Below are 16,273 nucleotides of genomic sequence, written 5' to 3'. Positions count from 1 at the left end.
TCATAGAAATATAAACCTTATTTTAAATAAAGCTTGTTGTAACTGGAATCGAGCTCACTCGGAGGATACACATTAACAAAACAGTGAATAACCCTTCTCTGACAGCTTTGAATTTATCACAAGAAGTCAGTGATTATCTTTTTTAATGGTGAGCATAGGAATACATCCTGCTTTATTACAGGCATTAAATCATCAGTCATGCGTAATTAAGGCATTTCTTTCACAATTACTGTTAATTGTTGTATGTATGATATAAATACAGGGTTTGCGTCATACATAATCAGTTAGTTATTGTTTCAGCTTAGTTCAACTTTTTGCCCTAGTTACTAATTGTACCGTTTTTATATAACTGCTTTATATAAAAGTTTAGTGTGGCACATATAAATATACACAGTATCTGTTAAATGTGTCGTCTGAGGTTTGGAGTATTTTCAGAAACTCTCTCTGCTCTATTCTGTAGAACGAATAAAAATTTCAGTGGCAGCTGTTGACGGTGGAAGTTGTCCAAAGGAAGCTGCCATCTGTGGTCATGCATCAATATGAAACTCAGACATCACTGATCCACAGAATACGTGAATAATGAAATCTGAATATTTTGTTATAGTTTAATGACCTGCTATTAAGTTAGTGTCTGAAAAGAAGGGTTCAATAAAATACTGTGAAGACACGCTTCCAATTTATACCCAAGTTGACAGGTCATGCTTGTTTCCATGGAGACAAGATTTTATATTGTCAGTTTCACTTGCCTCCACAGAAACAGACTTCTCTGTCAGTGGTTGGGAAGGCTGTTAGAAAACGTATTAAGTGGATTCAACGTGTCAAATGGTGATAAACAAATAGTGAAGGAAGGTTTTTCTGCCTTTCCAAGAGGAGAGTCGAGTGAATTCACAAATAAAAAACATATTTGATCTGAGAGTCTAACCATGCCAAACAGAAGAGCCAGCGTCTCGTAGTCGATCCACTCTACCACAGTGACCAGACTGGGACGCTGTGGGAGGAAGAATATCATTAGATTCAACAGGGATTTACCAACAATTATAAGATCTGTGAGAGAAAGAACAAAATCAATAAACAGGGGTTGGATACATTAATCTTCAGTAAACTTCCTTTAAAGTGAAACCAAATGTTAAAAATGGGTGTGAGCACAGATATAACTCCCTCCTGGCCCACATCTTCCCTTTGGATGTGATTTGTCTCTTTCCACAGACCTGTTGTTTCTGCAGAGGCACAGGTGGACCTCATAACTAACGATGGCTCTGTTCCACAAAAGTGTCCCAGTGAGCCACACAGGATAAATACCATCAAACTGGAACCCAGAGTAAAAGTTTTTTAATTAAATTTGAGTACACCTGTGGTTTCTCTGCGTAGGTTGGATTTCTGAAAACAGTTTTCCAACAAATTGCAACAAGCAACAAAGTAATATTCTACTGACCTTTGAAGTTTAGGAACGGAGTCCTTCCTGCATTCATTATGCACCGTTGTTTCCCCAAAATACTGTGTTGCAATAAATTATGAACACGGCTAAAATAGAACTTCCCAAGACAAAGGACGAGTCCATTATTTATGTAGAAACCAGGGCTAATCCAAACTCTAGCTAGTTTAACAAGCACTCTGATTAAACAACGGAATAGATGATCTAGAAGGACATGATAAGTTTTCTCTGTTTCAGCTACAGTACCTAGCTAACGGCTTTCAGCTAGCAAACTAACTTTCTAGCTTATTTCAAACACCTGGAAAACCTCCACAAGGTGACATGTTTGACGTAGTCTGGCCAGGGAGCTTGCTAAACTACACTTCCTCAATCTACTTCACTTCCTGTCCTGGACTGTTCTCTGGACTCCACAGAGGAGGTGGGTGAGAGGAGGATGCTATCAAAACTGACATCCATCAAGGACAACCCCTCTCACCCCCAGCATGAGACTGTGGGGGCTTTAAGCAGCTCCTTCAGCAGCATACCGAGACACCCACCCTGCAAGAAGGAGCGCTACCGCAGGTCCTTCATGCCCACTGCTGTCAGACTCTATAACACCTCATTATAGTGTAATAACTGTTCTGTAACTATCATCAAAATTCATAGTACAATTATTCTCCTTTCCATACATAGCTCATCATGCAATGCAATAATCCTGAGCAATAATTTCTGCTACAGTGAGCAATATTAAAGATATATTTTTGTATCTTATTCTGGTTTTAATCATAATACTACACACTGTGTGTTTTGATTTTAAAAGATGACTGATGAATAACCCCTGCATATCTTTCGACAACTTTCTCAACAGCTATGGCGACAATTTCAAATATTATTGCTTCAAACGATTACAGAGAACACCAGCTTTGACTGACAGTGGCTTAGTGTTCTCAAAAATCAATGGCTAATTGCTAACTCATTTTTTGACAAAAGAAGTGTTTGGATGAACCAAGTGGACCGGCATCATTCACTTATTTATCTCACAGCTCATTAAAACAACAGGGAGAAGAGACTTACATCACCGATGAAGGCCAGAGCGGCTAAGGCAGCAAAAGATCCCAACATGGCAGCCAGAGTTCGATGCACAATCTGAAATTCAGAAAGATTCACCATTAAAACTCCTTTCATGCTTCTGAATGAAAGAAGGCGAAACCATTTAAGTGCCAACATTCAAATAAAGATATAACTATTTTTTTATCCTTTAATATCGCCAATAATGACAAATCTGATCTGGTCCTTTCTTCAGTCAAAGTAACAGCAATAATTCCTTAATTCCTTTAATTCCTTAATTCATATGTATTTAACATGAAGTTTTCTCGTTCAATTCTTTAATGATTTTGAATGGTGCCTGCCTTTGCTGTTTTTGTTATCTTTTATTAGATTATCTGATTCCTGGTATTCAGCACCTCCAGCTGAACAACTGAACAAACATTTTTCAACATTTTCAAAAAACCAAATTATTCTCAGAAGAGTCTGGACTCGGCAGCAACAGGAAATATGAGTCAAAAATCTCTCTGAAGCTTGTGTTCCATTAAGTCTGTTATGATCTGTTATTTTCCTCTGTGTAAAACATGAAGAAATCCAAAAGGAGATATTACAGACAATTCCATGATGCTGTTAGGAGCCGCTCTCCTCCAACAGGCTCCATCACTCCTCTCATGTATGATGCAGCCCATTATTAAAAATTGAGGCACATGATAAGCTCGGATGTGTTATCAGACATCATAGCTGCTCCTCTGACATTCATGCGTCCCAATAAATTATAGGAAAGTAGGTCATTTCATGAATATTGGTAAATGCAGATGCTGAAAGTGGGAGCCTTTTGTCTAGAGCTACAGTAAAATGGACAACTACAGCTTATTAAAAAATTAAATTTAACTGTTCAATCTGCCTCATGCAATGTTTCATTAGCAGGTTTATTCTGGCAAAAGAAAACTGTTGTGTATTTTTAATGACAGTTGTCTCTAAAGCATGCTGACCTCGTCGAACTACTCAGAACTAAACTCGGTCTTGTCGTTCAAGCTGAATAAAAGCTGACGCTCTTCAGACTTCTTGAAATGTCTCTTTGTCCGATCTTTTCAGATAATTCATAAAGGAGAACAAAAGCATCTTCCTTCTCTGCCTCGGCCTTTGTCAAAAAACTGTGCTGCGGTTGTCTACTTTAGACCCCGGTGAGAACATTTTGCTTAAGTGCTCATTAAAAATAAGATCACTTTTAAAGCTAAAGTATAACGGAGAAAAATAAACCTCCTCAGCAGAATGAGGCGTTCACTGACAGAGCTGAAGTCTGATGACATTTTGCTGATGTCTGAATAGCTGTGCACTGTATGCTCTCCTACTTTATAGACAATCGCTCGCATTTTCAATTACAGCCTCTGCCGGCTGACAGTCAGTAACAGAGCTGACACATGAGAGTGTGTGCAGAGTGCAACTGTGCTGTCATCTCTCACAGCCCGCTGTTCACTTTCACATCGTAGTGTTGCCCCTGCAGGCACAGATTATGGAGTTCACACCTTGTCGAGCTCAGGAAGATTAGCCGGTCTAATTAAAACCAAACACTGGTGGAAATAAATGAAGGTAACATGTACATGTGGAGAGCTCACGCCTAAACAAGGATCTGTAAAGTGGGAAGCTGGTGAGCAACACATCAAAGTTGTGATAACTAATATGAGGGAATGTAACAATTATTTCATATCTTATAAGTAATTAATTAATCGGAATGATTAAGTGTCAACTGACTCATTATTAATGATTAATTACATATATGTTTTTCAATAAAATTAATATATTTTATTTAATTATTCATATATTAATAATTTGCACTTCCTGGGGTGATGTAGGTTTTTAACACCTCCTTAATAATTTTACAATTATTTGCAATCCATAAAAAAGTTTCATTTGTGTCAAAAACATTCTGCGTTGTAAACATGAACATTTAAACATTAATTACTTTAACTTACAAACCTGCCCAATGAAAAACTATACATAACAGATAATGACCACATTTAAGGCATGATACTTCTTCAACCCAGATTCCAATTAAGTTGGAGCACTGTGACAAGACGTAAATTAAATTTGCAGGCATGAAATTCCAGTTGAGAAAATATTTACAATAAACAATAAAGTTCAACATTAAATCTTCATCCTTTCAATTTAAAATATACAAAACAGGATTAGCTAAGCTAACTTATTGGGAACTGGGGTTGTACAAATCACTACTGATTAGACCTCTGCTCAAGTTAAAGTCAGTTAAAGTTACCTGTGGACGACTATCAGGCAGGGATGCTCTCATGAAATGTGCTATCAAACTGCATGTAAATGTACAGACACAAGAGCTGGGACACCGATAGGCTGCCATTTATTGTGAATGTAACATGGAGTTTCAGCTTGGGACACAACAGGAACAAACTGAACGAAATGAACCACTTTCTTGTTTAAGGTATATCTGAAAATAGTCAAATAGAATATAGTAAGTAAGAGGATGTAATTATGAGCTCTGAGCAACATACTCCCATAGAAAGAGCTACTTTGTATCAGTTTGTGTAAATGCAGCACACAATTCAGGATGTCCCAGGCTCTGATGGCTTCATTTGGACAACTGTTAATCTGTCTCCATAAAGTCACCCAATCAGTTTTTGACATGACAAAATCAAGGTGTGACTAATTTCATAAACAATGGCTCTTTTCCTTTTAAGTGTCCCAGTAAGCCGTGACAGTGGGACTGTTTGCAAGCATGCACAATGCTGGGACCCTGAACCCGAAGCAGCTAAATTTAGCTGTCAGCCATGTTATTATTATTTAGACCTTTTCTTTTCCTATGACATGAATATCACTCATAGCAGCAGCAAAATGAAAACACCTTCAGGGATTTATCATTGGTTTGTAGCATGTTACAGTTCAGTACAGTAGATGAGGGTAAAATCAGCTCTTCCTCAGCTGTACCCGTTTCACATTTCAATTTGGTACAACGAGATTCTGTACTGAACACCAAACTTGTTCATAATTCATCCAACAATTTACCTCAAAGATGATGAGAACATAGACCCCCGCCAGGATGACTCCAGCCATGGCCACCTGTGTCTCCACAGTGACGTAGAGCGACTGGTAGGTCATGGATAACGGCACCACCTCGTTTTCATGGAGGAAGGCTTGAACTGTGATGGCGATGGGTTCACTGTGCAGGAGAGGAGACAGCACAGCAGTGAGGATGATGTCTGTCTTTCACACTGAAACTTCATAAACTACAAAGTATTGTCAGACATTGTTCATGTAATGTTTTAATATTTAAAAAAACGACTATTTCTGAAGTACAGAACACTGTCACTTAATTTATTGTTTTTTGGTCAACAATTGTTTCAAGTTGTTCCTCTTTTATTCTTCCTGTCTTCCTGTTTTATTCACACATTGCTGTGTATTTTACTGTTGGGTTTTTATGTTTTGTAAAGCATTTTTGTAACGACACTTTTGTAGGTGCTATAGAAGTCTAGCAGCTGAGATAAAATAACCCGAAGATCGTACATTGGTTTGTAAAGCTTCCAAAACACAACTGCATACACTCAACATTAACGGACTTAAAAGATGTTTGTTTCTTAATAAATGAGACATTTAATCAAAAAGCACATTTAATGCGTGAGGATAAAAAAGTAATTAGGCCAACAGAGAAAGAACGATTGAAAACAAACTTCTGAATTTATGCACTTTACGTAACGTGTCAATTTAGCAACTGTGGGATAAACTGCAGCAGGTCCAAGGATTTCTATTTAACATAGATTTAATGTAGTTACTTGACATTATGTTGATCTATTACATCATATCTAAATCAGCTGTTTATTTTCTAATTCCTGAAAAAATAATGACATTTTTATCAGGCTTCGCCGTACTTTGTGTTTAGTGCTAATTTGCAGATCTAGTGATATACCTTAGTATTGTATTCCAACTTTATCAATCCTCCAAAATACTTTATATTGAAATAAAAGCTATATGATGAGAATCGGGGAGTGGTTCAACCCCAAACCACTAGATAGCAGTGTTGTAATCTATGTTACATATCTAAACATACACCGCTAGAACAAACACAAATGCTGTGTTTGAAAAGCCGTACTATCCTAACAGTACGTACTGATTTGGCCAACATGTAGTATGTAGTATGCAAACAAAAGAAAAATATGCAGTATGCCAAAAATGCCCTGAATGTCGCACTGATTCGGAGAAAATCTCCAGGATGCATCGGACCAGTCTACCTCGCTTACTGTATCCCACAATGCAAAGCGCTGCAACATCACAGCGGCAGTTGAAATGATGGACAGCAGCAGCATTCCAGCAGAAGGGGGCGCTATAGCTAAAGAAGCGGCGGTTATTGTTTACTTCCGCCTGGCGTAGCATACTGCAAAATTTATTTGAAAAGCTCCTCCATACTACAGACTACCGCCGATATATAAATATACAGTAGATCTGCACTGAAAAAAAAGCCATCAGCTCACACAGTCCTTTTGTTCACAGTTGTGCATGTTAAAACCAACACAGTTCATACTTGCTGAGCATGGCAAAGGTTTTTGTCAACAGTATCTGGTCACTTCGCTCGCCATGGAGAGGAATGGTCCAGTTATGGATCACCTGTTCACAAACAGCAGAAGATAAATGAGTTTGTTTTGCACTAATCAGCACTTCACAGATGATACAGCGAAGTATTATAATTCATCCTCACCGTCTGAGCTCTCCGCCTCCGCTGTCCCGCCTGCTCCGTCTGCTCCACCTGGATCAGGATGTACTCCTGTCTGGTGAAGTCGATCACCCCTCCTGTGAACGGGCCTCCAACCTGCAGCCTCAGCATAGCGTTGTCTCGAAAATCTGTCATGTTCATTGCTGTGGGACGCGGACAGTCAAGAGAAAAACGTGGATATTTTGAAGAGAGTTTGTGTATTTGACAGTAGACTGGCACTCAGTCTTTTGCAGATGACTGAATTTCCTTTTATTAATCATATAATAAAAAACAGCACAGGACATTGGAAAAGGACATGAGGAAAGTTTCTCTACACTTTCACATTTTGAAACTGATTAACGCTCCATAAGAATAGGTGATTTTATACAGTGCAGTGTCCCTATTCAGTCCTTTACTGAATATAAAAAAGAAAATAGTATTCTTTTTTCCTTGAATATGACTCAGGGATTAAAACACTGCAGTAGGGAGCATTTATTCACCTGTCAGGATGGCTACCACTCCCTCTTACCTATTTTCTCCTGCAGTATTCACTCTGATTAAAGCCAGATGAAGAACATTGTGGATTTTTCATAAGTCTTTCAAAGTCTGCATGCCCTTAAACTCAAAGTAAAACGCACATTTATTATGTCTCATCCCTCTCCTTGTAGATTAAAGGCCAGTTGGGTCGTTTGCAGCCCACTTTTTTGTATAATTTCAGAAAAAGAGAGAAAATAAAGATGCATCGACAGAGATGAAGTAGGGAAGGATACAGAAACTCTCCGTTGAAGAGACTGCCAGCATCCTCCAGGGGTTGTTTCTATCTGGATACATGCTGAAGAACAGCTGAAAGCAGAATACATTCATCAACATATTATTCACTCAGTCCACACAGTTCCCCCAAGACATATGGAGGTGCTGAGAATACAGAAAATATTTGAAGTTGAACCCATTATGTAGCAAGGTATGAGTGATAAACCACAGTAGGTCTGAGTTAAAGTCCATTTTGTTGTGTGCTGTTGTTTTTAGTTTGGCAAACATGTACCTATGACAGAAAATGAACTTAGTGGGCTAACTTACTGAAGATATTTCTCTGCTTTCTGCCCAGTTTGACTCTTTCAAATAGCTTCATCATGAATGATTTAAATTGGGCAAAGAGAGTTACAACAGATGGCGTCAGAGTCATCATCTAATCTTCCTCCAAAATCCTCTGATCAACTTTTTTGTCCTTGTTGGGCTGTATAATGCCAATAGACATTTACCACAGGACATTTACAAGACTAAAAAAAAATCACATTAGATCAGTAAGTTTAGTTGATGTTGGTAACGCTTAAAGGAAAAATTCCCCCCTGGAAAAAGCCGCTGTCAGTCAAAGCTGGTGTTCTCTGTAATCGATAGAAGCAATAATATTTGAAATTGGCGCCGTAGCTGTGGAGGAAGTTGTACAAACAGCTCGCGGTTTCGCCCATTCTACATTCCTACAACACCCAGCGTGCATTGCGCCCCTCCCTCTGAAAGGAACGGCCCAGCGAGAGATGCTGGAGTGAAATACTACCGTTTCACTGCAGGCAACGGGTCAGAGCGGGACAGAATCTGAAATACGACGAGAACATACCGGGTAGTCTAAAAAGCCTTTCTGCAGTTTACATTTCAAACTGATGATTTTGAACGAGACATGACATCGGAGGCGGGCGTCCTGGATTGAGGAAGTGTAGTTTAGCGAGCTCCCTGGCCTCCGCCGGATGACGCGTTTTACGTAGTCTGGTGGAGGTTTTCCAGGGCCCATTGGAGAAGCAGATGGCATTTTTTTCCTACCATAATGGCATTATCTCTCTAAATAGCATGATAGGACTGAGGTTGAAAATCGGTGAAGTTGCCCTTTAAGGCTTAGATTTTGTTTAAATTTGTCCTGGCAGTGAGATGTTGGCTGTTGGACAGATTTGGTTTATAAAAGATGATAGCAAAGCAACACAGAACATGAGATGAGCACAGCTGAAGCATCAAATAGGTAAGGACGCCAAGTTTGACTTTATAGCTTAAAAAAATCCAAATTATAAATAAAAAAATAAAAAAATTGCTGATTTCAAATAGCATTATCTCCAGGGTATGCTTATCGTTATAGATATCTCTCAGTAACTAAAGAGGGACACGTCCACTTACACTGCAGAGAACAAGAATAGTAAAGATTGTGGCAATTCTGGAGACTGTGAGGCAGCATCTGAAAGACAAAAGAGAGAACATCATCAACAGAATAAAATAGAAAGTGTTCCGTGTGATAATGCACTGTATACCGGTGGTTTCAGTGGTAGCCATTCCACAACAGTTGGGGAACCACTTGAGGGGTCTCACCTTATGCTGCTGGTGAGCCTAAAGTTGATGTTGTCCAGAGGGTCCTTGTCCGAGGAGCTGGAGCGGGACAGGGACAGGCTGTTGACCTCGCTGCCCAGTCGATACCTCTTCTCCAGGTCCAGGGGCCCGTTGTCCCAGGGCTCCCCCTCCCCTTCAACGAAGCTGGGTTCATGTAGGGTCATGTAGGTTATGCTGCAATAGAATAATCCCCGTCAGTCATCTGGGAATCCCTAACGCTAGCTTCAGTGACACAAATAAACCCGGGTCTTAAGGACACCAGCTGTGGATGTAAGCTGGTAAATTAAAAAAATGTTTCTGCTGCTGAAAAAGAAAAACACGTCTACAAAAAGACAAACGTCCTCTGATCACAGCTTCTTTACGTTTGTTTTGCACACACTGTCAATTGAATCAATGTAAGAAGGGTTTCAAATGATGTGGTGAGTCGAGCCATTCATTGGACAACACTGTTAGCATGTCATTCTGGTTCTGTCCAACATGAAATGCTCCAATTGAAAAATACTGTGTGTAAAAAGGGATTTCACAGTCAGACACCGCAGATAAAACTGCTCCATTAACAAAATACATATTTCTAGACTACAGAACTTTAGTACATTTAACAAAAAGGGCAGAATCATGTGAATAAATTGTATGAATAAATTAAATTATTAGTTCACTCAACAGATTTCATGTCACTTTTCATAATGTCACTTTTAATGATGTTGGAGTTGTCTGGAGATATCACAAAGAAAGATTTAAACTTGAGGCTGAAGAAAATCTTCTATTTTTCATGAGAAAGTGTGTCTGAGTGATGATATCAAGCTCACATGCCAAACTAGCTAGTTAGCTGGCTAGTTTAGCAGCATTTAGATGGGTTGGCTAGATAGGGCAGCCATGTTAGCAACAATAAAACAAAACTTTGAGGTACTATGAGTGATTGGAATTACAGGTCTTTGAAGCGAGCTCGACATTCCTTAACTAATGAGGTGTGAAATAATCACAAAAAGTCAGTGTCTTGACCAATTGCTGATGGTGAGCAACAGGAAGTCATGATACACCCTGCGTTTTAAGGTTCGGTTTTAAAGTTCCCTTTAACTCTTACTTTTCAACATCGTACACTGGATGACTAAGCATTATTGAATCATCATGGACATATGTGGATATGAACACCCACTGCATGCGTTGAGTTAGTGGAGTTACCTGTAGGTACACCGGATCCAATCCTAAATTTCCACATTGACAGCGGTGTTTAAGTTACAACAACCACATGGCCCACATGAACACTAACAAACCATGGGAGATTGATTAGACAGAGCTGATTAACATCATTAAGGCTTACATGAAAACATATGTTGAGCATAAATTATCTACAAAATTAGTCTATTCTTCAACTAAAGCGCTGCCATGGCTGGAGGCACACATTGTTTTTGAACTGTTGTGTCATGTATGTGGTGTCTGCCTCTTGCTGTTACATGTTGCAATGAAGCATTATCACCTAAAAGAAAGGGAGCTACCTAAGATGCATCTCCAGAGAGTTTACTGTGTCCTCTTAGATTAACATTCTTAACATGATGTTTACCTGGCAACATCACTTGGGCATGATTTGGATCAGATTCAAACTGAAACATCCCACTTCACATGATGTTGAGTTTTCCAGCCCTTAATTACTTGTGTTACCAGACATAATGTCAATGTGTGGTTGTCACTAACGTAAACACAATTAGATCGGACTTCTTCCTCCTCTTCTAGTGTTTTTTGACAGGTAGCTGCCACTTAATGAATAAGAATGGAAGACGGGGTTGGATTTAGAAAAGGCTGTGAAATTCCAGCAGAGCAATAATAACAAGGGTGCTGAATTATCATTACTGTGTCAGTGCTGAATGAGTAAACACAATGGTAATTGAGCCTTAACACACTGCTGGAAGCCTTTGCATATGCACTTTCAACTGGCATTAAATGCTGGGTGTCCAGTGACCATTACCACTTCAAATCGTAAACGATGTCCATTACCCAGTAGTTCAGATTAAGACAAACAATCAAAGGGATGTTACTGGACGTGTGGATCTCTGTTAGACTGACTACATAAATACACCTTTGATTACCACTTATTGCCATTAGTGTGGCCAAAGGCAACAAAACTGAGATCTTACAGGTGGCTATTTTAAGATATGGCAGTATCTGCTCAAAGCTGGCTGGTGACAACAACACTGATAAAAAGTGACAGGAAATAAAAATGTCCCTGGGGAAAAAGATAAAACAAGGTTAAACAAAACAAGTGTTATCAATTTTTAATCATTACACAATGATAAATTAAATGATTTAATATTGCATACTTTGGGGCTCCATAGCAGATCAGTAATCTAAAGTGAAAGCGATTACTCACCTCTCATCCTGAGAGAATCTCAGCAGAGGGGATCTCTCTGACAGGTTGGCTGAATTTGATTTTCCTCTGAAAATATTAAACATCCCGATATTGTGCCTGAAAAAGAAAAGGAGTGGAATAAAATTGAATAATTTCCAAAATAAACATCTTAATCTGCGCTTTTCAAAAATATGTGTTCTTTGACCCAAAAGCCCACAGCTGCCACGGCACAGCTGTCAGTCACTGGTTAAAGAGGTCTGCAGGACCCTTTGTAACCCACGGTTGGCAGAGAGGTGGGTGAGCAGCTGGTGACTCGACACCTGAGGAGATCATTAAAGCATCTTTGTCACCCTGCTGCTGCACTGTATCCCCGAGGCTCCTGCAGGCTGCCTCTGTCAGGAGCCTCACAGCTGGGTCTCCACCAACAATCACAACATGCACATGCACACACACCCACTCTATATCTGTCTTCATGTCTGTCTTTTAAGGCTAATCACACCCACACACACACATACATTGAAAGCTGCTGTTGCTGGTGATAATTCTTTATCTTAGAATGTCCAAAAGCAGAACCAGTGGCGCCCTCTGCCATAGAAATGGTTATCTTTTCGTTTACCAAAACACCGATCTAATATTTCATCAAGCCCACAGTCATCTCAGCAATTACTCTGACAACAGTAGAGACATCATGAGAATCGTTACATAATGGAAGACCAACCCCCTGAGCCAAAACTGTTAGATGGAAATCTTTCTGAAAATTAAAGGTCCCCCTCGGCTAATCTTATAATCTTGAAGGGTTTCTACCGTCTGCCTGTCAAAGGGGTCGGCTGCGTAAACACACTCTGTGAGCCTCCTCACACAGCAGCAGGCAGTTTTGTTTACTGTTATTATTTTTTCAGAACCGTTCTGGGTTAATTAATGCATCAATATGAGGTAATTGTATCGGGCTGGAGATAATTCAGTAATTCATAATCCCCCACTTGTTGTTGTTGTTGTTGTCTTTCACGTCTGGAGGGCATTACCAAACACACTGCAGACAGTTGGGTGCTATGAATCAATGAATGTGGTAAGGGTGTTGGATAAAGGAGTAGATTACATTAGGGAAATCTGCCACATTAATCCTCTTTGGAATCTCTTATACAACTAAAAAGAGATTTACTGAATGTCTACAAAGGTTTTTTTCCCTCCTCTTACCCTGATATGACTCGTCTCCTGTCCCCGAGATGTGACTGAGCACAGAGATTGTGTGGTCTCTCTCTCACTGCAGAGGAGTCTTTAAAGGATATTGAGACCGCTGTCTTTTTAGGACACCAACTATACAAGGGCCTGTCAATGTTATTAAAAGTATCTTCAGATAATATATCATAATCTTTGTGATTCTCTGTTACCTGGAAACAAGACCACTCTGCAGGATTTTGTTGTATTTGCTTTGGCAGGGGGGTTTGGTTCTCCTCCTGTTCTGACAGATTTCCATTCAAACTGATTAAGGCCTCATCTCCATTTTTTAACATGTGGCAAATACAAAATACTCTAAAGACATATTCAAATACCTATCTTAAATAGATAACATGTTGGCCCCTTATATATTAAACATAGTTATGTGACTCATTGTCACCAAGTAATAATTATTTGGCTTGAATCTTCTTCTTGTGTGGCTCGAGCCGAGACAGGGCTGTGTACAGACCTTCTTTCTATTCAGTGCACACACAGAACAGACAGCCAGTGGACCGTAAGGAGATATTCCACGAATTTGACAAAAAGCGTATTGGATTAGAATCACATACCCCCTTTTAAAGGTGCCAAATCGACAACCTGACAGCTACCACCACAGCAGCATTCTCTCAGCCAGAAAAATATCATAAAAATGTCAGATGCAATCATGTTCAGGTTTTTAACAGCAGTGGACCCTCACCACTTCTGTTTCTGTAAGCACTAAACTACATGCAGCAGGTGAACAGGTTTCAAACTTTATATTCTCTGTCCAAATAAGCTTGTTCACACAGTTTAATTAAATCAATTAAGTACAGTTGGTCTTTACGGTCTATTTTTGTTGTCTATTTTTTTTTAAAGCTATGCAACTTTCGTTTTTCTGTTGTCATGTTTCATCCACAGAAATTTATAAAACCTGATGTATAAAACGTATTATCATCATCACTGCAAAACACATAACAGCTAATACGGCCAACCACAAGACTTTCCAGGAATCAGCTGTAGTAAACTCTTCATCATGTGCAACTTTGACTCAGTTCACGAAGCAAAAAATTCCCCAGTTTAATCTCAATAACGTCACAGCCACGGGCTTGAGATTAGCACCCTCCTGAGTGAGTGAGATACACACCCACAGACGCACACATGCTTAAGTCTCTGTGTCTGTAAATGTTTCGACTTTAGAGGAATTCCAGTGTTTTCCAGGTATGCTCATACATCCCCTGGAAGATTTAACCAACAGGGCATGTGTAACTGGATCCTGCACGTGTAGTTAAACTGTTGGTATGTCTTTACTACAGGAAACCCAGTGACGGGAGAGAATGAGTGCCAATCCCTTTTTAAACTAGAACACAGGAAAAACTTGTGGCATATAAACTCTTAAGCAATTACACACAGCTTTGAAGTTTAAAGTTCAGAGAAACACAAACTTCAGACTTCTAGGAACTGTTTTTGGGCCACTTGGGGGCAGCAGGATCCAGCTATTAACAAAACAATGACAGACAGGTCTATAATTCTATGTTTAGGTCTTTATTCTATGTTTATATTTTGCAGTACATGCTTTTTATTTTCTCAATTTTTTCTAATTAACTTTATGGTTATACTCAAAAATACCAAAAGCTAATTCCTTGCATGTGAAATGTCACTCGGCAATAAGCCTGTTTGTTATATTTTAAGTTGATGTGGTGAACCTGTGAAGTGCAGGGTGTATGGAAACCTCATAAAGTAATTCCTCTGTTTCATAGAGCTCCATTGTTGTCCAAAAACTACAACGCCCAGCTGTTTTAAATTATTCTGCCTCTTCATGTTGCCAGTTGTAACAAATGGACTCGGCCCCAAGTCCACAAGCTGAGCAAGTCAAACAACACTGAAGCATCGACGGACAAATGTATTGTTGGTTTGGCCAAAATAAAACAGCATTTCGAGAGTATCTAACTAGAGTATAGCGAAGAGTTAAACCAAATAGGGAGGTGGTAGGTACCATTAGGAGAAGGTTGATTTGAACATTTAAAAGTGGGGATGTCTTAACAAACATGGAAAAGTAAAGTCTTCAGAGAAAACTGAGTATCCGTCTGATTGCTCCAAGAAGCTGCTGATGCAATCCAATGTAAAATGCTTTGCCAGTAATCTGTTATCAGGTATCACTTTCCAGGGTAAAGCCCTTAACCATGGTCTGTTGGAGGTTTGAGGTGGCTAACAATCAAAGACAGACCAACATACCACACTTTCTCATCCTAGGCTGTATACTGGGTGAAAGTCCTGGGTTGCTTGGCCCATCTATCTACTTCGACGTAAAGCGGACTATGTCGGTCGGAGTGTCTGATATTGCTGCAGTTGGGTTTACATTTGCCGAAGTTGACAAAATGCGGACACTGAAGGGTACCTTGTGTGTCTATATGAGAAACAGAGAGCTGTAATAAAGCATCTGTATTTGACAACTTGGAAAAGAGAAAGGGCTGTACAGGCCACTCTGTTGCTAGCTTGCTAACTAATGAACCTTAGCAGCTAAAAATGAAGACAGATTGATGTTTTTAATGTTTTTAATTATTAGTTGAAAGTGGTTCAAAGTTACGTTATCACTTCAATTTTCATTAAACAGATAGAAAGCATGATGAGAATCATTTGTTTTCTTTGACACGTGTTGTTGAACGGGTGCACAAAACGATTGGGAAGGAATTTTTCATTTCATCTCAACTCTAAGCACCTAAACTCTCTAAGTTGCACTTGCATATGAAAGCTTTAGGACACTTTAGTGTTTGACCAGGGTTCTTTCTTCAGCTAACCCGGTTGCCACTTAGCCAGTCTTTTCACTTACTGACATTGAGCTGAACCAATGCGAGCCCCCAGAGCAGCTTTCCCCTCAGCAATTCTTGTAAAAAATCAATAAAACTCAAATTGAAATCTTGTCAATAAACCACCACGAGGGAGCAGAAACACATTTTCAGTAGTCTTACCCATCCTCTTGTCGAACAGGGACAAATCCGTCATTATGGATGGCGCACTGTCCCGTGGGCAGAACTGCAGACTGCTGCAGCTTCTGGGTTTCTCTCTTCTCTGGAAAGCCCTGCAGAAGAAGCAGCTCCCCAAAGTTCCCCGCGACAGCCTCTGGTGACCTCAGGCTACTCCTGCCCTGAGGGCCTTGGGCTGGCGTCTGAGACATCTCAATGTCCAGGTTGCCTTTGTTCTCCAAGTACAT

At 39.6% G+C, this 16,273-nt stretch overlaps 1 protein-coding gene across 1 annotated transcript in view; it reads right to left on the bottom strand.

The window, feature by feature from the left end:
- Positions 1 to 16,273, bottom strand: part of oca2 (oculocutaneous albinism II) — a 66,851-nt gene extending 50,578 nt beyond the window's left edge. Inside the window, exons 1-10 of the mRNA XM_069680362.1 lie at positions 16,032 to 16,273; positions 11,893 to 11,988; positions 9,513 to 9,704; positions 9,324 to 9,381; positions 7,937 to 8,009; positions 7,173 to 7,330; positions 6,999 to 7,081; positions 5,489 to 5,642; positions 2,486 to 2,557; positions 923 to 988 (exon numbers count right to left, since the gene is read on the bottom strand). Of these exons, the coding sequence (XP_069536463.1) occupies positions 923 to 988; positions 2,486 to 2,557; positions 5,489 to 5,642; positions 6,999 to 7,081; positions 7,173 to 7,330; positions 7,937 to 8,009; positions 9,324 to 9,381; positions 9,513 to 9,704; positions 11,893 to 11,988; positions 16,032 to 16,273 (1,194 nt within the window). The remainder of the gene's footprint in view (positions 1 to 922; positions 989 to 2,485; positions 2,558 to 5,488; positions 5,643 to 6,998; positions 7,082 to 7,172; positions 7,331 to 7,936; positions 8,010 to 9,323; positions 9,382 to 9,512; positions 9,705 to 11,892; positions 11,989 to 16,031) is intronic.

This window comes from Semicossyphus pulcher, unplaced genomic scaffold (assembly GCF_022749685.1).
Source record: "Semicossyphus pulcher isolate SPU_LCO1_2020_fin unplaced genomic scaffold, fSemPul1.0.p SCAF_4, whole genome shotgun sequence".
NCBI lineage: Eukaryota > Metazoa > Chordata > Actinopteri > Labriformes > Labridae > Semicossyphus > Semicossyphus pulcher.
This window is presented reverse-complemented; position numbering and strand designations above follow the sequence as displayed.